Source organism: Ziziphus jujuba, chromosome 2, assembly GCF_031755915.1.
Source record: "Ziziphus jujuba cultivar Dongzao chromosome 2, ASM3175591v1".
Lineage (NCBI taxonomy): Eukaryota > Viridiplantae > Streptophyta > Magnoliopsida > Rosales > Rhamnaceae > Ziziphus > Ziziphus jujuba.
In genome coordinates, this window is record NC_083380.1 from 12,651,042 (window position 1) to 12,673,111 (window position 22,070).

Genomic DNA, 22,070 nt, shown 5'->3' on the forward strand with positions numbered 1-22,070 from the left:
TTAAACGGGTTTTAATAGGTGTATAATCGTGTCAGGTTGAAACTGACACGTTTAATAAATGGATCGTAACGGGTCAATTTCGAATTAAACAGGTCAACCCAAAAATGACACGATTAATAATCGTGTTAAACGGGTTGACCCGATTATAACCCGAACCCATTTATAATAAACTCAAACCCATTTATTTTGTGTCGTTTTCGAATCGTGTCGCGGTATCATGATTCAAATTGCCAGATCTAACCTCTAGTATATGATTGTGTTTGGAAGAGAAGACATTAAAAGAATATTGAAAGTTAAATTTTTTTTTTTAAGCTAAAAATAGGAAAGAAAAAAAAATTAATAGGGATATTGTTGTAATAAAATTTTTTAGCAGCGCATAGAATTAGTTTTATATTATAATTAGAATTTCTCTTTTATTAATTTGTAAATGGGTTAAATAGAACATATTTTTATTTTCCAACTTTTACTTTGTTAAGTCAATTTTTTCAACATTTTTTTTTTTTTTGATTTCGTCAATTTTTTCAACATGATAATATTAAAATAAATAAAATACTTTAATTGCTATTTTGCAGCGATAAAAAACCATACACGTATTTGATTCTATCATCTTACTTGTGTCATTGTGACTTGTAGCATTGATGTGATGATGCCAATGGAGACGGAGAGTGAAATCGACGATCAGAAAAGGCGCGTTGCTAAAAGGCATTCGAAACCAATAATTCACATTTCCATCATTCAATGAATTTGCTACCAATTTGGTTTTTGCATCCATGGACGACCACCAATATTGCCACCCGACCAGCCACCACTCTCTGTCTCTCTCTATGTGTATACTACGATGTAGAAATGTAAAGCTTTTTTGGCTCTTCGTCCCGTTCCTAACAGTCCTAATGCGCGTGAGCGCGTGGTGTGTTGTTCAGAGCTCGAACAAAATAATAAACAATCATGGTTTTTTCAACATCTTCTTCCCAGAAGAAAGGCCTTCATGCCCTCCTTGCCTCCAAACTCAGTAAGCTCACCATCCCATCTTCTTCTTCTTCTTCATCTCAGAATTCCACTTCCCAAGACTTCGATTTCTCTGAAGTGTTTGGCCCATCTACCCCAACCCCACATTCCCATCTCCATCCCAAACCCATTGATCATTCCACATCATCGTCAACAACAACATCATGTACGGTTGTTCATGGGGACGCACAACCTTTAGTAATTCACAACCGGTCCCACTCCTTTGTGGGTCCCTCTCCTCGCTTAGCTACCACCTTTCACTCTCCTTCTTCTTCTCTGCCTTTTACAACAACCCATGAATTTGATTCCCAAAGTGAAGAAGATGAATTGGAAACTGAGGATGGGAATGGAGATGGTGGTTGTGGTGTTGTTAATGATGGGGAATTGTTGGGGAAGAGTCAGATTGTTGCGGAGAGTGGTGTGGGTAAGATTGGGCCTGGTGATTTTGAGATCCTGAGAGTTGTGGGTAGAGGTGCGTTTGGGAAGGTGTTTCTGGTGAGAAAGAAAAGCAATAATTGTTTTGATGGTGGAGATGGGATCTATGCCATGAAAGTGATGAGGAAGGACACCATTATAAAGAAGAATCATGTGGATTATATGAGGGGTGAGAGAGACATTCTCACCAAAGTTGTGCATCCCTTTGTTGTTCAGCTCCGCTATTCATTCCAGGTGCAAACCCAAGTTTCAGTTTTGATTTTGGATTCAGTTCATTCTGACGGTTGTTTTGTTTTGTATATATGGCAGTTGTTGCCATTTCAATTTAACAGTTAATAAGTAAGCAAAATAAATTAATAACCTTTATGAATCAAAGTCAACTCTTTTGTGGGAAAAACCTTGATTTAGAAAGTGGTTTGTTCATTCTTTGTTGATCAGCTTTGGGATCAAAGTCAACTCTTTTGTGGGAAAAACCTTGATTTAGAAAGTGGTTTGTTCATTCTTTGTTGATCAGCTTTGGGATCAAAGTCAACTCTTTTGAAGGAAAAACCTTGATATAGAAAGTGCTTTGTTCATTCTTTGTTGATCAGCTTTGGGATTCTTTCCGAGTTATGAGAACTTTTGGAGTGTATATGAACTATTTTGTTTTGAGTTTCCACTGTATGTTGGTATGAACTTATTTTATTGTTTGGTCTGATTTTGCAGACCAAGTTTAAGCTTTATTTGATCCTGGATTTTATTAATGGAGGACATCTTTTCTTTCATCTGTATCGGCAGGGCCTCTTCAGGTACTTAGATTTTTAGAATCTTTGAAATTTGAATGTTGGTGTATATTATCCTGTTTTAATTCTGTGTTTCTGGTATGTCTTTGAGTAGTGAGGATCAGGCAAGGTTATATACTGCTGAGATAGTATCTGCAGTTTCACATCTTCACAAGCACGGGATCGTGCATCGGGATCTTAAACCTGAAAATATTCTTATGGATGCAGATGGGCATGTAATGATCATGCCCTTTCACTCAGTTCTGTTTTAGAAAAATGCATGGAAAAGGATGATATGTCCTTCACTTTTTCTATATATATTTATATTGTTACAATTTGTTTCATTCCTGTATTTTGTACTTGTCATACAGGTTATGCTAACAGATTTTGGACTAGCGAAGGAAATTGATGATTCAAGCAGGTCAAATTCAATGTGTGGGACCACAGAATACATGGCTCCAGAAATCTTGCTGTCTAAAGGCCACAACAAGGATGCAGACTGGTGGAGCGTAGGAATACTCTTGTATGAGATGCTAAATGGGCAGGTAAATATCATGGAAGCATCCTATACTTAGATTCTAGGTTTTTACTCTTTTTGGCTTTTTAGGGGATATAATTGTGAAATGTAACATTGCAGATCCTTTTTTTCTCCTTTTTTTTTTTTTTTTGCTTCAATAATTGGTACGCTAATTGGTGAATACCTGTACAGAAGGTCGGAACTCTGCCCATTACTTGAGGATTTCTTTTTAAGGTGTACTTTTCTACTTTTTTAGGAATGATAATGGTTAAACAAAACTTGTCCAACGATTGAAAGTAATTATTCTGGTGGAGAAAGAGCTTTTTCCCAGATGGTTTGCCTGTTGTCTGGTTAATTATCATTGGCTGTTGAAATCATGATTACTTGAAAGGGTGGCCTTTTTTGCTTCTTGGAGCAAAAGGGGTTAAAAAATAAATTATTGGATCCATGCTTCAACTGAATGATTTAATAGTGAAGTTTATTTTCTCTTAGTACTTAGGGACAATGAAGGTTAAACGCCTATGGTGCTTATGATAATAGAATTGAACTTACTCTGGAAGTACGCTTGTACCACAGATAGTGCAGTGGTGATTTTTGTTTCATGAATGTATTTAATCTGTTCTCTCAAACTTGATTATTGTGGTGTCACTTGAGTTATGGACAGCCAGTTTGTTCTTATTGAACTTAATTTTTTCCTTTCTCAACCCCATGTCTCTTCTGTTATTGAGATCCTGAGAGACCCAATGTCTCTTTTAATCAATTTGTTTGCTTCCATTAATACTTTGTTTTTAAGAAAAACATTTCTTTTAAGTTGCCTATCAATTTGTGTGGGTTCCAACATTACTTTTCCACTTCCTGCAGCCTCCATTTACCCATGCAAATAGAAAGAAACTTCAGGAGAAAATCATCAAAGAGAAAGTGAAACTTCCATCTTATCTTAGCACTGAAGCTCATTCTCTGCTCAAAGGAGTAAGTACACTTCATATTCATTTTGTTCTTCTTCCCTTTCCCCATCCCTCATCCCCCATCCCTTATCCCCCATCCCATTTTCACTATTGTTCTTTATTTTGGAAAATAAAAGGTTTCAAATATCTTATTCATTCTTGCAGTTGCTGCAAAAAGAACCGTCAAGAAGGTTAGGCAGTGGACCTACTGGAGGGGATGAGATCAAAAGTCACAGGTGGTTTCGAGTAATCAATTGGAAGAAATTGGAGGCCAGAGAACTGCTTCCAATGTTCAAGCCAGAAGTGAGTGGAAAAGATTGTACAGCCAATTTTGATAAGTGCTGGACAACAATGCCTCCAGACGACTCGCCAGCTCCGACACCAACTGCGGGTGAGCATTTCCAAGGTTATACCTATGAGGCACCCAACCCTTGGCTTTCATCTCAACAAACTGAAGGCTTCCACATTAGAAAAACAAGAGAGAATCAGGATGAAGGAAGCCCGATGTGAATTTCTCCATCCAAATTGTAAAATTTACTCGTAAGTTTTTCTTCAAATTATGTACACATCATTCTTGTACCACTTTTTGAATAAATAGATAGTTTCATGCCTTCAGCTACTTGCTTACAGCTTTCGGTTTAAACTTCCATTTATTATACCTTGGAAGCTCATATTTGTTTATAGCGTTAAAGGTGCTGAGATTAATTATATTTGCTTGAAATGTCTTGTAAGTATAACCAGTTTTGCATTTCTAAGTTATATGAATTCTCATATGAGTTCCTAAGTAAGCTCCAATTCATCAAAAGACTTTAAAAAGGTTTCTGAATATTTCTTCAATAAAATCTTAGAAACCCCAGTTTAAGAGGAATTCTTTTAAGAATTTTGATCACCAAGGCAAGAAAAAGCGTATAAAGTTTTATTGGGCATTCAGCTGGGAAAACATTACAATCAATATGGTAGTATTTGCACTAGTACTACAGGCATTAAAATGTTTATCAAATTATATGTGTCAATATATTATTGGTATAATCTTTACAATGTATAAGTGATATTTAAATAATATTACAAAAAAAAAGAGTGAATTTTAAATAGGTAAATGAATAAAAAAAAAATTTAAATATTATCACATCATTTGATAAATCTAACATTATTATACTATTTGTATATGTGAGAGAGAGAGAGAGAGAGAGAGTGAAAGAACTATGCTTATCTGCACATCTAGGTTCTATATTCTAGAAGATATGTAACCACGTTTAATTATTAACCGAGTAATCACGTTTATTCTCATCATGAAACTTAGGAAGAATGATTAATATGGAACATACATGAAAGAAAGCACTAGAAATTCGAAAACGTTGTGGCTGGGGCTTACAAATGATTTATGATCGAGTGAAGCATGTGGAAAGTACCAACAGAGCCACACAGGAGAATCTTGTTCCTTCCTCACTAGGAAATAAATATCTACATATTCACCACCATATGATCGATCTGTCACTGATATCTGCTTTCCTCTTTCTAGTCAAAATTTAAAAAACAAAAAAAGTTTTTCTTGGTCGTTCTTATCCTTTCATCTGTATTGAATAAAATAGACAAGATGTCAAGGAAAAAAAAGAAAAATAGAAAACGTAGCAGGTCATCATATTTTCCCAAGTCATCCGGACGACGTATGGCATTTATTGATAAGGGATTGGATTCTTCTTTTGCATTGTTGGTCTCTGAAAGGAACCAGCATTGCATAAAACAATAGAGAAAGATTCTTGGGATCTGATAAACAGTGACCAATACAAATTTGCTTATTTACACCACTGTCTTGCTTTAAAAGGAAAGCACCATAATCTCATTTTTCACACCCAGTTCATCAATATTCTAGCAGTTAAATTACATTCTTCTAAATTTGTTCGAGTGCAGTTGAAGCAGAAACTCCATAAGCCTAGACATGAAAAGTAAGGAGAAGAAGGACAACGCGCTTTATGAGAACTCAATGAAGGTTGTGGCAAATCTCATCAAGATGTCATCTTTCTCCTTAGCCAAGATGAGTCTTGGAACAATTGAAAACGATCCAGTCAAACCCAGAAAGCTTGAACCTGCAACAAGCTTTGTCGTGGTTGAGAAAAATCCAATGTTAAGGTCACAAGAACCAGTGACAAGGAAGAAGAAATTTTCCTACCTGGTTGAGCCAGATGAAGGTTATCAATCTAAGGTTGTTAAGGAAGATATGAATGTTGATGGGAAGGCTTCTGAATATATAAGAAAGGTGCACGAGAAGAACCAGAAATGATCTGCTTCTGATACCTAAGCTTAATTACACACTACATCCTGCAGTCTCTGTGTTCTGAAGCAGTTGTCTTCTTCATCTTGCTGTGTTTATATATGCTACTATGTTTATGAAAATAAACAGAGAAACTAGACCGTGTGTATTGTATCTTGCTTGTTTGCACAAGTTAATTAGTTAGTGTTTTCTGAAATTTGATCTCTTCATTTTTAAATTTAGTTCCTTCTTTATGTGTTTTATTATGAAGAATTCCGAGACTGGATTATTGGCATTTTTGGCATGAAATTTTAAGTCCCCTATAGAGTTATACACAAATTATTGAAATAGCAAATCTTGGTTTAAGATAAGATTGCATAATACACTCAATCAAATTCCAAAATTGTCTTTCTCCATGTACCAGCAAAAATATTAATTTGCATTAAACAAGAGAAAAAGAAAAACATACAAACGAACCAGCGAACAAACAAACAAACAAATAAAACAGGAACAAAAAGACCAGCAATGAGCAAAGAGAACAAGAAAGGAAATGCCTATGAGAAAAAAGCATTAGTATGCATTTATTTTTGGCACTTGTGTTTTTTTACAACATAGAAGCACATCCTTTAGTGTAGGAAATTCCACTAGCCATGCCATGGCTGAAATCAATTATGGCCAATTATTTTAGTTGATTCATATGGGAATTTCGTAACTAAATACCAGCCATATCAAAATGCTCAAGATTTGGTTGATAACCAACATTGATTTTCGAATTTTTTATTATATATTTTTTTAATGGTAACAAGGCCAATCAACTTAACTACTCTCTTTAATCCCTCCAATGGGATACCTAAGAAATTGCTATTATCTTCTTGTTTTATGTCAAGGTGGTAGGAATAGAGAATCTCTGATCACATACTCTTTGGAAAATTAATTAAAGATGCCATCAAAGCTAGATTCGAATTTATAGACCATCTTTGCCCCAAATTTAAGGCAATGAAAAAAGGGCAGCTAAATCTTTTTCTTTCACAAAAGCAGGTTCCCCAAATTATCAAAGACGCGTAAGAAACCTCTTCATTTTATATCCATTGCTTGGAAAGCAAGGAATCTTTCATTTTCTACTTCACATGTTAATATGGATATGATTATGATGTCCAAAATACATCTAAGTAATATATTTTTGAATTTTCACATCAGTACCGCATATGCCTTTGAAAAGAGTGATTGATGGATTGGACGATGAAAAATATTTCGTTTTAAAAACCATTTAGTAACAAGCACAGGGGAAGGAAAGAAGGAAATTAAAAGCCTAAATCGAAAAAAGAAAATGAATTTGAAGGCGGCAGAAAGAAGAATAAAAGAAGGCATGTTATTTCCTGAATGAATTGCCTTCATTAACACGCTATGAACTTTAAAAAAACTGTTTGCCTAGGAGTTGTAAGGTTATGTTAAGGTGCTGTTTGGCTCTAAAACATGGTAATAAAGTTTACGAACTACTTAATTCACTTGGTTTACCAACAATTAAGAAGAAGTAGAAGAAGAAAATGAAAACATAAATATCATGTAAAATTGGCTTGACATGTTATAACCATTCTTTTTAGCTCCATATTCCTCTGCCAGAAAAGAAATCATTTAATCATGCAACAAGAAACTTAAAGAGTTGAAGCAAATTTATATATGAACGCCAACCCATCAACCAAGTTGAAGTTGTCCAGATTTAGTGTTTCAGAACTCAAAATGTTCATTTCTAGTACTGAGAGATGATAATGAGTTTAATAGTGATAAAATAAATAAATAACTAAAAAAAGAGCCATATTCACCACTAACTACAGTCACCTATAAACCGTTATTATCTGCTTTTCCTATTTCTTTTCATTTGAAATATTCATCTCTTTTTTTTTTTTCTTTTTTTTTTCTCTCTTTTTTTTTCTCTTTTATCCTTTCTTGTCTATATATTTAAAGCGATGCTGCTTTCACCTATGTTGAGTAAAACAGGAGAGATCTATCAATGACAGCAAAGAAAAAAACAAGTATCACAGGCTGCCAATAAATACAACAGACTCCCTCCGGCTGGGATTTATATATACAAGTCCCCTAAATATATATATATATATATATATAGTAGTTCTATGGTGCGAACCGCACCAAAAGTCGATACTTTTGCAGATCTTTTTTGGAAAAAACCATCGGCTTGTATACACAGCAAAATTGACATTTTTTTTTCAAAAAATATTGGTTTTTGATGAGATCTGTATACAGACTGTCCGCACTGTAAAATATCCCTATATATATATATATAATTCTCTTTGTATTTTAATTACCGAGGGAGATGACATGATTTAACGCACATGCATCAGAATGTGAAAATAATGATAATAAATTATAAATTATTAAAGACCCTATATACCTCTTCATTTTATATCCATTGCTTGGAAAGCAAGGAATCTTTCATTATCTACTTCACATGTTAATATGAATATGATTATGCTGTCCAAAATACATCTAAGCAATATCTTTTTGAATTTTCACTCAGTACCAAATATGCCTTTGAAGAGAGTGATGGATTCGATCGGAAAATGAAAATTATCTCGTTTTAAAACCATTTACTGGCAAGAACAGGGGAAGGAAAGAAGGAAATCAAATAATAAATACGGTTAGGCAATAAAAACAAGAAATGAAAAATGATTCAAACAATGAGCAAAGAAGGCATGTTAGTTACTGAATGAATTGCCTTCATTAACACGCTATGAACTTTTATTTTAACCAAAAAAAAAAAAAAAAAAACGTTTGGAGAACCATTTGAACTTCCATATCAGAAAGCTGCCAAGCAACAAGAAACTTAGTGTGGAAGCAAATTTATATATGAACACCAACCCATCAATCAAGTTCAAGTTATCCAAATTAAGAGTTTCCAAAGCTCAAAATGTTCATTGCCAGCGCGTAAATCGAGGGCCAAGGCACCAAATATGTTGTTGTTAGTAAACTTCCATTGTGCTTCTGTAATATATAGTTTCCACAGGCAATTGCCATGTTTCCATGGCTTTCCCAAATTTGAAGACTAATCTGTACTTCATGTAATAAAAGTTTCCATACATATTTCTTCAACAATTTTTGATAGCCAAGGCAATCTAAATATTGTAAAATTTGATTGAGACAAGTCATTTGGAAAATCTTACAATTATGCCTGCATATTTTACAACAACTTGACCAATTTCATCTCAGACTAATCACGTTTTTTCATTCCTTAAATATTAGTTGGGCGACATTGGAATATTCATGATTCTGGAAGCAATATGGGATTAAATACATGAGAAAAAGAGAGAGAGAAAAACAGATGAGAAGAGAGACTAAAACTCAAAAGGCTTTATTTTGAATGTGATAGAAAAGTGTTGTATTATCAAACAAAGAAGCATCTGGAAAAGCAAAATCAAAATATTCTTCACTATAACTGCTATAATCTACAAGTCATTACCATATGCTTTTCCTACCCTTTTTTTTTTTTTTTTTTTTGGGGGGTAAATTACACAAATTGCACATAATCTCTCTATAGTTTCAATTTTCTTTCACATGAGCTCTCTCCTCAGTCAAGAAATTTGATGATCAAACATAATTTATTTTTTATATTAACAAAAATACCCTCATATTAAAATGTTAAAAGTAAAAATACAAAGTAACTTTGTGCTTTTAAATTAACATATACAAATAAATATATCTAAAAAAATAAACAAATTTAAATATTTTTTTATGTCAAAAGGTTGTATCTTTTATTTAAGAAATTCTTTTTGCCACTCTATATCTATACAGTCCCATAAAAAATTTAATAACCAAAAATACCATTGTTTATTTATCTTTTACTTTTTTCCCTCACCTTCTCCATCTTCTTTATTTCCCTTCATTCTTTCTCTCTACTGACGACTATTTCTATTTTCTTACATTAATTTCTTCATAAACCCAAAATCCATTTATTGGGAAATTAAAAAAAAAAAAACAAGAAAATAAAATCTATTTATTTCAAATTGTCATTCTTTTTCTTAATGAGGATGACTAAAATCCATACGATCGGTTAAATACCAAAGTCTTTGAACAATGGTGGTCTTGTGTGATAATGAAATACTGTACTTTGAATGTATCTTCAAATTTTCAAATATTCGGATTCTAATTTTGCTAATCCTGAACTAGAATACTATAAAATAAGTTCGGCCAAACAATCTGGTTTGGTTTTGGGGCATGATACAAGATTGCTTTACTCCCACGGTCTCTTCTTCACCTAGTGGTTCTCCTCTCGGTTCCTTCGCGTCTTCCGCTAGTTTCCACCTCGAGTCCACTGTCCCCCCATGTCTCTCTGTCAGAACCATTATCCTTCACATCTCAATCTACATGGGTGGTTAAGTAAGTGGTGTTTTCTTTCTTTTCTTTTCTTTTTTTTTTTTTTTCTTAAAAAAAAAATACAATATTTAGTAAAGGTATTATTGAAATTTAAAAATAATGAAACTATGAAAAAAAATTTCTGCAATGCATCTAGCAATTCTTTTTTATTTTTTGACAAATAAATTTATTTGTAAAATAACTTCTAAAAAAGATAGAATAATTATTATTATTTCTTTAATATTTTACATCAAGGATATTTTTTCCATTATAAAGAAAGTAACCCATTTATTGCCATCAAATTTTAAAATTTTATTTAGTGAAGGTTACCATATAAAAGAAAACTAAAACTAGAAGGAGAGCATCTGCAATTTAAAATAATAAAATAAAATAATAAAAAATCAAAGATATATATGAGAAAATTTGAAACTAGAAGCGGAGTTTATGTAATTTACCTTTTCTTTCTTTCTTTCTTTGTTTTTTTTTTTTTTTTTTAATCCTTTCTTATCTATATTCTTCATATTGATTTCATCTATGTTGAGTAAAACAAGAGAGATCGATCAATAGCAGCAAAAGAAGGAAAAAGTATAACAGGTTGTCAAGAAGAACAACAAAGAATAAAATAATATACATTGTTCAAAAGGATAACAGGATGTCAATTCGGTGATCGGTTGGTCGATTTTTCCAGTTATCGGGTTTTTATGCCCACCCATAGACCCGACTCCAAGTTGTTCAAGAACAGTGGGGTTGAGTTTCTCGACCTTTGCCTTAGTAATTGGCAATTGTGTAATTGTGACAATACATTATTATTGAATGCCTTTGTACACTTTGAAATTTAAATGATTATTAAAATTAAAGACAAACCATTTACATCAATAAAAGAATTTGAATTTAAGAAATTAAAATGGTGGTGTTGGAAGGTGGAAAAAAGATTGATGATTAATGTAGATGTTACTGTGATGATGATGTACACTGTACAAAATGTACACAGGACAATGAACTGCTCCCAAAAGAATGCAAATTAAAGAATACCCAAAAAAAATAAATAAATAAATAAAATACCTAACACTCACCACACTAATGCAGGCAAACAAACTGAATGAAAATATTATATATGAAGGGAAAGCCAAGAAGCCCAAATCAAAGAATGAAATAAATATGAAGCTAACAAAAAAAAGAACAAAAACGCTTTCATGATGTACATCTTATGAGCAACGGCGACGTGCTCGTTCCTGAATGGATTGCCTTCACTAGTGCCACGAACTTGAAAAGACTCTCCTCGGAGAACCACTTTAGCTTCCATGCCAAAGAGCTCGAAGCTGTCTTTTTATCAAACCCTTTAAGCCCCTTGCCGAATTTGGCTGAGGGGTTGAACACTGATGTTGCACACTCTAGCTGTAAGGTCACACAACAGCTCTCCTTGGCCTCGACGACCTGGTAATAAAATTTATTTACAATTTATCTTACATGGTTTACCGATGATTAAAAAGAAAACAACAAAAACATAATTACTATGAAAAAATTGGCTATAACATATCATCGCCAAGTTGTAATCCCCATTCTCTCGGCGCAAAAGAAATTGTAGAACATGCCCACAGAAACTATAAGGGCCTGTTTGGGACTTCCAAAATGATTAAAACGCTTTTAGGAGGATCTAAACGTCTTTACATGATTGGCAAAACCCAAAAAAATGAAAAATTCTTGATGATTATTTCTTGGGAAACCACTTGTTTGTTGCTTCTTATGAAACCACTTTTGTAGGAGCAGTGCTTTCTATAAAAACAGTCCCCAACCAAGGTTTTTTTAAGGAGCCTGAAAATCTTAAACGATCTTTAGAAAAAGCTTAGGTAAATAAAAGGGTTACCATTTCAGATATGTCATTGATGGCGCAACATGAATCCAGTGAATAGTATGGGGGTGAAGATGCATCCTCTGAAAGAGAGCCAAACCGCACAAGGTCTTCAATACACATGAGAAGATGCACTCCAATAACAAACAGGGATCTTGAAACCCATGATCCTTCTGTCCAGTTTGAACATATTCTTATTACCAAATGTGATAACAGTCATTTAAGTAAATATTATAAACAAGAAAAGAATGAATTTAAAAGGCATTGCATTCTTCAGATTGAAATATCAACTCAGATCGTTATCAAAATCAGACATTGTAAGAATTGTGCTATCCAAGTAGGTAAAAAAGAAATAAAATATTGCTTGCAAAAAAGTTGTGCATAAAGTGTGTTTGATAGGTGGAATGGATGGAGGGAAAAAATGTGAGGGAGAGGACGTAGGATGAATAAATCCCTTGTTTGGTAAAGGGGATTGGAGGAAGAGAGAAGTTGGAGTGGGCAGCCTAAGTTTTGAACAAATATAAGATTAACCGAAGAAATATGTATGTAATGTAACTGAATGCTACTAACATCCTAGTTGCAAGACTTTTATATTCTTTTATCTAGAAAAAATCAAAAACATATACTCATCCCGTGATGGAAGATCAAATGGAAATTTCTCCTCATGTTCAGGATCTTACCAGTTAAACATACAAAATGATGGCAAAATGTGAAGTAGTTGAAAGAATACCTTCATGGTTGTTGTACCAGAAGAGCACCATAGAATACTGGAATATGCTCACTTTTAAACCTCCAAATATTTGTTTCTCAAACAACTCAACCTGAACCTGCTCCAAACTGCCATTTAAATTTCCAAAACCCCATTCTATCATAACTAAGAAAACAATGTATCTAAAACTGTAGAGCACTTAACGAAAAGTCAAAGCCAAATAAAAAAACGAAAAATTGAAATTATACGTGGATCATAGACACTCTATGCAAGTTTCAAATTCATAATTGTAAGAGAATGAGCGAATCACCTTCTTAAACAACACTTATCATTTGCTCCAAATGAATCAAAATCTTGTAATGAGCAAAGTAATTGTCGTGATTTTTCAACATCTCTTGTAATAAACAGGTAAGTTGCACTCCTCTCAATACAAACCCTGACACATCCACAGCAAAACATGTTAGAGAAGTGAAAAGTTATATAATTGCCAAATGTAGCAATATCCAGTATTCACTAACCTCACAACCTGCAGTCCTACACCAACAAAAACCTCCCTAATGTCTTCAACCCTATGGCAACCTAGTAAACTTAAGGTAGTTCCTGCAAATCATGATCACACTGTACTTTAGCAGTCATGAATCTGAACAATCTGCAGAAAGAATTTCACATGACCAAAATCATGGTCCATAATGAAAATATGCCTCTTTGAACACTTCAAAAATCTAACCTGTTTCATCACCTGCACCTCCAAAGAGTAGCACATACATCTTCTGTTTGCTGCTCAGTATTAGAGCTACTTCTCTGCATGTGGAACAAAATGAAATATGAAGTAAGATAGTGCAGAGAATGAAATTGCAAAATTCAGTAAACTTCATTTTAGAATTTATTTTGGTTCTCTGGAGCATAAAATGTTTTGTAATTGATATATAAATAGGTACAGAAAACCTACCTATGGACAACATCCTGAATACACATGAAACTAAATGGAAAATAAATAAAAACCATATTTGCTTGATGAGGATTAATCTGCAAATATTGAATATAAACTTTGCAACTTCCATATTTTCTTAGCACACAGCAGATACAGCATATGAAAAGTCCAATATATCAATCATATAATCATTTGCACATTTAAGTAAATAATTTTACTGCCAGTAAACTGACCTATAAAACATCTCAAAATTTATGGATTAACATAAATTGCATTACAAGCAATTCAAAAGGCAACATTAGAAGGATATCAGAAGTCAACTTCATGCCCCCCAAAAAAAAAAAAAAAAAAAATGACTATATCTATGCTGCATTTTTAATATAGAAACTAAGCAGGTACAAACAAGAATCCACATCAATGCCAAACAAAAATATAGAAAACAAAAGAATTTTTTAGGAAAAAAGCATAAGCTTTTTTACAAGGAAAAGGTTCAAGAAAACACCAAAAACACTGTTATAGAAGATGCTCGAGCAAAGCCTGGAAACACGGAAGCTCGTCATAAAGCAGTCAGTCATCTAGAATTAGACAACTGCTGGTCTGAGGAAAAAATTAAAGAAGGCTTTCAAATATCAATTAACGATAAAGCCTACATGAGAAAACTCCATAAAGTATAATAAACTCAACCAATACAACCACCTCATGGTTTTTAAATTACTAACAGCAAGATATTCTTCTTATAACTACAAAATATGAACTTCCACATTTCCTATATCCATTTTGTTAACTTGTATTCCAAAAAGTATTGGCAAAATCTTTTTACCTTTCTCTGCTCTGGAAAGCCTGCTCAAGTAAACAATAGCAACGCATGTACTGCATACAAATCTCATGACTTTTTGAGTCAGCAACATTTGTATTGAAATAGTTCTTGATAAAATCATCACACCTCAGAGATAAGCATTTAGCCTCAGGAGATCCCAGAGCATCCTCATTTAGTGGGGTTCTAATTTTACTTGTCAGTATATATTTCCTATCAATATCTTTTTGAAAATCACTACCAAAGATACTTTTACTTGGTTGCTCTTGTTCCCCTTCTGCAACATGAAAACCATGATTGCCATTTGTTTTTTCGGATGTTTCTACCTTCCCAGCTGAAATATTATCATCTATCAGTGAAATAACTCTTCTTTTTGTTTTTCTTCTGCTTTTTCTCTTGTCAAAAAAATCATCCTCTTTGTTGACATCATCACAAGTACCAGCAGGAATATCATTGTGTGAGTGCACAGAATGATCCGGATTTGTAAGTTTCTGCTTACCAAAGATTTGATCTACATATGAATTGGTTGCACGTTGCCCATTTTCTCTTATATGAGAAATCTGATGTCTTTGGCCATAACAATTACCCTCAAAATTCTTTAAATAGGGACATTCGGCAAAGTTATTTGAATACTCTCCATTCATTGCTTGATCAGTCCCAGATGTTGACGGCATAAAGTCGCAAATATCATCTTGACTGCAGCTAGTATTACTATCTGATGATGCTATCGAATAGGACTCAGCAGATAACTGAAGAATTTCTTCCTCCAAGTAGTGACGACGATGAAGAATATCCTCTTGATAATGAGGTGGAGATCCAGGGTAAGCAGAGGATGAATGAGATTCTGAAATATCATCAATGGTCGTTAGTGGCGATATGCTCAAATTATCAGCTGTCCTATGACCTCCTTGATTAACAAAGATATCAGCACGGGAACTTTTAGGTTGTGCAGATACACTGCTAATCCTTTCATATGGATAAGCTTTTAGATACTCCTCCTTAAGATCCATTTTACCCATGCCAGCTTGGCCAACTCCACCAGTATTTCCCACCAAACCAGTTCGCTCAAAATATTGTTCAGCATGCAAACCAGCAGTTGTATAAGTGAAGGAACTATCTGATTCTAAAACATTTGTACTACTTTCATCTCCTGAAGCTTGAACAGAGTCTGAGGCATATCTTGAACTTTCCCCATAATGCCTATGGCTTGGCTTGGTTTTAATTAAATTCTCTCTCCCTGGGTCCAATATAGCGGTACAATATTTAGTATGGTCCACGAAATTCTCAGAAGTATGATCCATCCACTCTTTAAACTCCCGTAACCAAAGGATAGAACGCTCTTTCTTCATTAGCTCAACCCTGTTCATCAAATCAACTATTTCAGCTTCATTATCAGATACAACAGCTTCCTCTCTGCTTTGGATCTCATTATCAATTGACACAGACTCTTCATCAGAATTTAGATAGGTGCTTTCTTCTTCACCCTCAATCGATGCAAGACGTGTTACTTTCTTCTGTACAGGAGTGACAAAAACAAGAGTAGCTGTGCTAGTCAATATAACAAAAATGAAATGATCCATCTAAGAAAGTTTACAGAAGAACTTTTTGAGCTAGAAGCTTTGATACTCTAGTTTATCGGATATACCATTTTTCTCATGAGAGAGAAACGGAAAAAATAAAAATAAAAAGGAGATAGTAGATTAGAGATTTTATATTAAACTCCCAAGATCCTTCACTGCTTTAATCTGGGAAAAAGAGGGGATTGTGATTGAATCGAAAACTCCCATAGACTATATCAACCACTTACCCTTTTTCTGTGGATAGAACCCTCTCCTGTGGCATCACATTTTGCAGGAGAATAAAACCCAAAGCTGGCAGGTCGCCTCTGCCTCCTGGCAATTATAAGCTGTCTCTTCCACATTTCTCTGGTGCTGATTTCCTTATCATCCAACTTCAACTACTTAGCCATGCAACAAAAATAAAAAAGAATCAGTGCAACAGGACTAGCAATTTATATGATGTAATTTGATATTACAGAACACAACCGCATGCATACATAACAAGAAGATTATAAGGTCTGGGAACATAAATATATGAATGCTTACTTTCTCTGGATGACTAAAATAGCCGAATACTTGTGGTCTATACCATCGGGCACAACATATTGGGTTTCCTTCCAACCACAAGTTTTGTAAAAATTGAAGTCCCGAAAGGAATTCTAACTCTGAAAAATTGGAAATAATATTGTAGGAAACATCAAGCCCTTCAAGTGACTTCAAATTCTCAATCCCACGAAATGTAGTTAGAGCATTGTTCCTCAAAACAAGTTTACCAATATGACAGGAGACCTGCATAGTCCAACAACATCGGTGTATAGGTCCAATCTAATTCCTAAATCAAAAGTTTATAGCAGCAGGAAACATATTTAAAATGCAAATAATAACACCTGCGACTTGGAGATTAACTTATTAGTACTTTCCAGAATATGAGTTTATCAAGTAACTTATTAGTACTTTCCAGAATATGAGTTTATCAAGTAAATTTAACTTATACTAAATAAGCTATGTTTGACTTTAAAATCATAGGAGCATTTCATCAGACAATTTGCTTATTAGATGCTTGAAGGATAACTAAAGAAATATTGAAGCCAGCTTGGCAATGTGATTGTCAAACACTTCTTAGGAAAGAACTCAAACTTCAAGTTATTAATCATCACATTATTTCCAACCATTTTACAATTTGTGGATAAAAAAAATATTATTGCTCAAATAAAATTAAATGGACAGCGATAAGACCAACTTTCTAATATGCTATGATATTTTGGGAAATTAAAATATGTCCCATAAAATAATTATGCAGATACAAGGAAATTAAGATTGACTTTTGAAGACAGAAGAATAACCAATCATACATCAATTAAGTGAGGGTGACACCAATTAAGGATGAGACAAGAGATGCTGCTACAATTAGTTTGATCATGTGGAACAAACACAAGTACATGCATCAAATTATGCCCAAAAGGAATGCTTATGTGACAGGGCAATAATATGAAAAAATGTTATGGACAGCTAGTCAAGTGTATTATAGGACAAGCTACGCCTACTCATCAAGTAGAACAATGTTTAACTTGAGCTAACTTGTTCGGTTGCAAAGCAGTCTTGAAGCCATATTTTTATTAAATTGCTAACAAATACAACAACCGAATCTCGAGAGTACAAAAAGATATATTTGATGAAAGCAGTAATGATAATAAGTCAATAACCAATAAGCAAATGTAAATTTCGGACTAAAAGAAGCATAAGACACTCAAGAGCCATAAAATGACAACCATGAGCCAAAAAGTACCTCGCTAAATGATGAAATTGCTCTCAGCTGATTGAAACCAAGATCTAGGTGCTTCAACTTGACACACTTGCGAAGGTTATCAACTTTAGCAAACTTGTTTCGGCTCAGGTCAAGAGTTTCAACAGCAGGTAGTAGCTGTAAAGACTCATCCATAAGTACCAAACCATTGCATGCGCATGAAACGAATGACAACCGTTTCCATTGCGGAGAGCCCTTTATCTCTGCAATTCTACTGGCAAAAATATGCCGCAGGGCATCCTAAGGTATCAAAGATATAGACAGAAAAAATCAGAAATAACTTCCTTTATGTAACTGATAAATAAATCCTAAGGAATCAAAGATATATACGGACAATTAATGCTGCATTTAAATTGCTTGAAAAAACAAAACAGAAAAGAAAAGAAAACACCCCAAATTTGAATCCAAATGGGGAAATGGCAGCTAGAGAGAAGTAATTAATTCCAATTTCACTGAGGTTGTTGTGTTATTAATTATCTTCCCAAAAAAACAAAAATATAGCATTGTACATATTCATTTAGTCACAATTCCTTCTCCACAAACTTCCATTTTCCTTTCCTTTTCCTCCCTTTTCTCCGCAACCAAACATACAGCCAAAAACCACACTAAAACAAAACCAATTCAAAAAAAAAAAAAAAAAAACTCACAGTAGAATTGTGGCAAATGATCTTCTCCAAGGTGTGCCTCAACTCGAGCAATCCCTTAGCAGCCGAGGTCGACAAATCACATCCTCTAAGCTCCAAAACCCTCAACCGCCCGAAAGGCAACAGTGACAGCGGCGTGGGGTCCCTAGCCGGAGCCTGAAGCACGGACACAACCTTAAGCGACGTAAGAAGCCTAAGGATCCTCCGGAGCTGCTCGAGCGCTCGGTGGTCGCCGAGGTCAGAAACATAGGCACGGAGATAATCAACCGGAGCTCCGGCGAGGAGACTTTCGAGCTCATTCAATGCCTCAAGCCGAGACTGTACGTAGTGGAGTCCGACGGGATTGAGCTTCAACACCAAGGTTCCCTCAATCAAAGGCCCGGCCTGTTGCTCCACGAACTTCACGAGCCTCTCGATGTACCGATCTCCGGTGACAATCGCCATCGGAAAAATACGACGACAGTGGTTACATACGGATAATCAGGGATTCCGACGAGTAAGAAATCTGCCGCATCTATGTACATGTAGAGAGAGAAAGAGAGGAAGGGGGGAGAGAGAGAGAGATTTTTATTTTCTTTTAGAGAGAGATAGCCATGGATGAATGATGATGATGATTATAGATGGGCAAGGCTTTTTTTTTTTTTTTTTGACGTTTGGGGAGGGGTAAAATGCGTGCTGTAGAAGACGGTTATTTAAGAGAGACATTAATTGGGTTTTAATCATTGGGTTAGGCTCTGTTTGGCGTTTGCGAAAATATCAATTTTCACTGTTAAATTATATATTATTATTATATTGAAAGACTTAAATAAAGTTGGAACGTGACGTAGGCTTTAATTGTATAAGAATAGGACACCTGGCCTACGCGTTTCTGTTGTTGTTACACGTCAGCAAATCCTGGTTCCTATTGAACAGTTATATACTAATTGATGTGGCCATTTAATTAATGATTAAAAAATAATAAAAATTTTCTTTTAATAAATTAGGAAAAAAATTTAAAGTAAAATCTTGTTGAATCTGAAATAATTATCATCGTTATTTGGATGGTTTTTTATTACAAAATTAATAAAATAATGCCATATAGGTGACTTTTCAAATAACTGGTGAAGAAGTTGTTATATATAGCATTATTGATTTCAAAACTAAAATTCTAATATTATTCATCATCACGTACAATAAACATTTTATCTTTTGAAGATAGATGGAATAAATATCGATCATATAAAAATTTATATAAAATAATTTTATTGATCTTCAATTTTTATTTTTATTTTTGTAATATTTTAATTTTGAAATTGATCATTCAAATTCATGATAATTGTTTAAAAAAAACAGTACATTGGAGTTTGGTAAAATCATATTTAATATGAAAAATTTTTGCTCTAACTTTCATAAAGATGTCCCACCATTATATATGTAATCATATCGTTGATATTTCATGATAACATTTATAAAATAGCATTTTTTTTTAAAGTATATAAAAGCAATTAATGTCGAATTTTGAGTTAGTGTGATTGTGCGAGTGAAAGAGAAATTCGAAGTTTCATACATAGAGTTTCAAATTCAATTTAAAGAGAAGGTTTCGACTTTGGTCATACAAAGTGTGCTGTCAATTTATGCGTGACAAGTGGCAATAGTCATGTACATACATGTTAAATTATAATTATTGACCAATTTAAATTACATTTTCACCCCTAACAATGTTGATAATTAATCTTTCTTTCTTCCACCAATTATATGCAAACGACAAACAGTTGCTCTTTTGTCTTTGATCGACGTCCAAAAGAGAAAGAATACCCCCAATAAAACGACATGACGTTACTTTGATGTTGATATTTGTATGTTTTTATTTGTGAAATACATAAGAGTAAAATAAAGTTTTGTTTTTGTGATTATTTGGACCGCTTCCTAGAGTACCACACAAATATACACCTACTCTTTGTTGGATTCTCAAAAGTACATTAGTGGGGAACAAAGTACAGAGAGTTGGATAGAAATATTTGTTAAAGTATATAATGTTTTCATATATTCCTGTCATTATGTGAATGGTGATTTGTAGTTAAAACTTCAGTGGAAAAATTTACACTAAATAATTGCTTTTGCGTTTCTAGTTTACATAATCTGTCTTTCTATTTTCATACACCCACATCTTCATTTTTAGTTTTGTTTCATTTCTTTTTTACAAAAAAATTTTGAAATTTTCATATGTATATTGCATGTAAAAGATAGTTAGGTATAGCTTACAAAATAGATAGGAAATCGTTGTAAATGTTTGGAATTTTATAAGTGATGCTGGACTTTTTCTTCAAAAACAAAAACAATCTTGTTATGTCATTTAAAAAAAAAAAAAATAGTTGGTGGAATACCCCCATTATAAAACAGAAAATTACATAGTGAAATATTCCAATTTGAAAAAATATTTACTTAAATGTATTTTGATTTTTAATATATGACATTCATCTTTATGGCTGACCAATCTAACTTGACAAACTCTCTTTTATTTTAGTTCATATGTGATAAGAAATTTAAATATCATATAATTAAATCATATATTGGTAATTTATAATTTGTTAAATTAAACGATTTAATTCAATCACTGAAAAGAGATTAATGAACACAAATAAATAGATAAAAATTGATGAAGCAACCAAAATTTAATAAATAATTTGTGATATGTAATTAAAAAGAATAGGAAAAAACAAAAACAAAAGTTGTAATTAAAAAAAAAAAAAAAGAGCTATTACCTTTTTACAACCATATCTACATTTTGATTTTTAAATCCTTCTATTTTATCATTTTGGCATCTAAATTTTAATTTTAAATATATTGTTGGTCTTTGAAATTTTTATAATTTGATTTAGAAATTTTGAAGCATGTAGCTCATTTACTATAACAAGAAAAGAACGATACTAGAGATATCATCCTTAAAATTTGTATAATGTAATTTAGCAATTTTTAAGCGTGTAGCGCATTTACTATAATAAAAATAATAATAATAATACTAGAGATATCATCTAGTTTACCCCAAGTATACATATTTTATTATTTTTGAGTTAATTTATATCTAATTATATTTATAAATATGCAAAACCAAACAACCTCATAAAAACTTTTCATATATATGTTAAGTGCATTGCATGCTTTAAAATCATTAAAAATTAGACTAAAAATAATTTATTGACTAATAATGCACCACAACTGAATTTTAGAGATGAAAATGATAAAAAGAAAAGGTTAAAGATCAAAATGGAATTATGCAAACAGTTAGTAACAAACTGCTAATTAGCCCAAAAAAAAAAAATTATAGGCTCCAATCAGGTTTAATAAAACATCATTCACCGCTCAAGGTTTTCAAATTTATTTTGTCATAAGATAAATAATCTTGTGTAGTATATTTTATTTGAAATTTATAACCTAGTCAAAAAATATTATATACTTAATAAAATTTGAATGAATTGTATAAATATTTAATTTGATCGTTTAAGTTA

The 22,070-nt window shown here is 33.1% G+C and overlaps 2 protein-coding genes across 5 annotated transcripts; one reads left to right on the forward strand and one right to left on the reverse strand.

The window, feature by feature from the left end:
- Positions 1-641: 641 nt before the first annotated feature.
- LOC107418535 (serine/threonine-protein kinase AtPK1/AtPK6) lies at positions 642-6,127 on the forward strand. Of its 2 annotated transcripts, XM_048473740.2 has the most exons (7): positions 642-1,674; positions 2,146-2,228; positions 2,317-2,437; positions 2,573-2,746; positions 3,580-3,687; positions 3,828-4,202; positions 5,571-6,127. In XM_048473740.2, the coding sequence occupies exons 1-6, from the start codon at positions 946-948 to the stop codon at positions 4,170-4,172; spliced, it is 1,560 nt and encodes a 519-aa protein (XP_048329697.2). In that variant the 5' UTR covers positions 642-945; the 3' UTR covers positions 4,173-4,202; positions 5,571-6,127. The 2 variants fall into 2 exon arrangements, with proteins under 2 accessions (XP_048329697.2, XP_060670438.1); XM_060814455.1 differs by lacking the exon at positions 5,571-6,127 and having other exon boundaries at positions 3,828-4,291.
- A 5,229-nt stretch (positions 6,128-11,356) lies between these two features.
- On the reverse strand, positions 11,357-19,247 carry LOC107418533 (uncharacterized). Of its 3 annotated transcripts, none has more exons than XM_016027235.4 (11): positions 18,589-19,246; positions 17,924-18,181; positions 16,684-16,926; positions 16,386-16,535; positions 14,585-16,089; positions 13,561-13,634; positions 13,352-13,433; positions 13,144-13,269; positions 12,855-12,961; positions 12,140-12,297; positions 11,357-11,709 (listed from the first exon to the last, which is right to left on the reverse strand). In XM_016027235.4, the coding sequence occupies exons 1-11, from the start codon at positions 19,027-19,029 to the stop codon at positions 11,467-11,469; spliced, it is 3,387 nt and encodes a 1,128-aa protein (XP_015882721.3). In that variant the 5' UTR covers positions 19,030-19,246; the 3' UTR covers positions 11,357-11,466. The 3 variants fall into 3 exon arrangements, 2 of the variants coding, with proteins under 2 accessions (XP_015882721.3, XP_015882720.3); XM_016027234.4 differs by having other exon boundaries at positions 14,585-16,092; XR_001581496.4 differs by lacking the exon at positions 11,357-11,709 and having other exon boundaries at positions 12,158-12,297; positions 12,855-12,951; positions 14,585-16,092; positions 18,589-19,247.
- Positions 19,248-22,070: the final 2,823 nt, after the last annotated feature.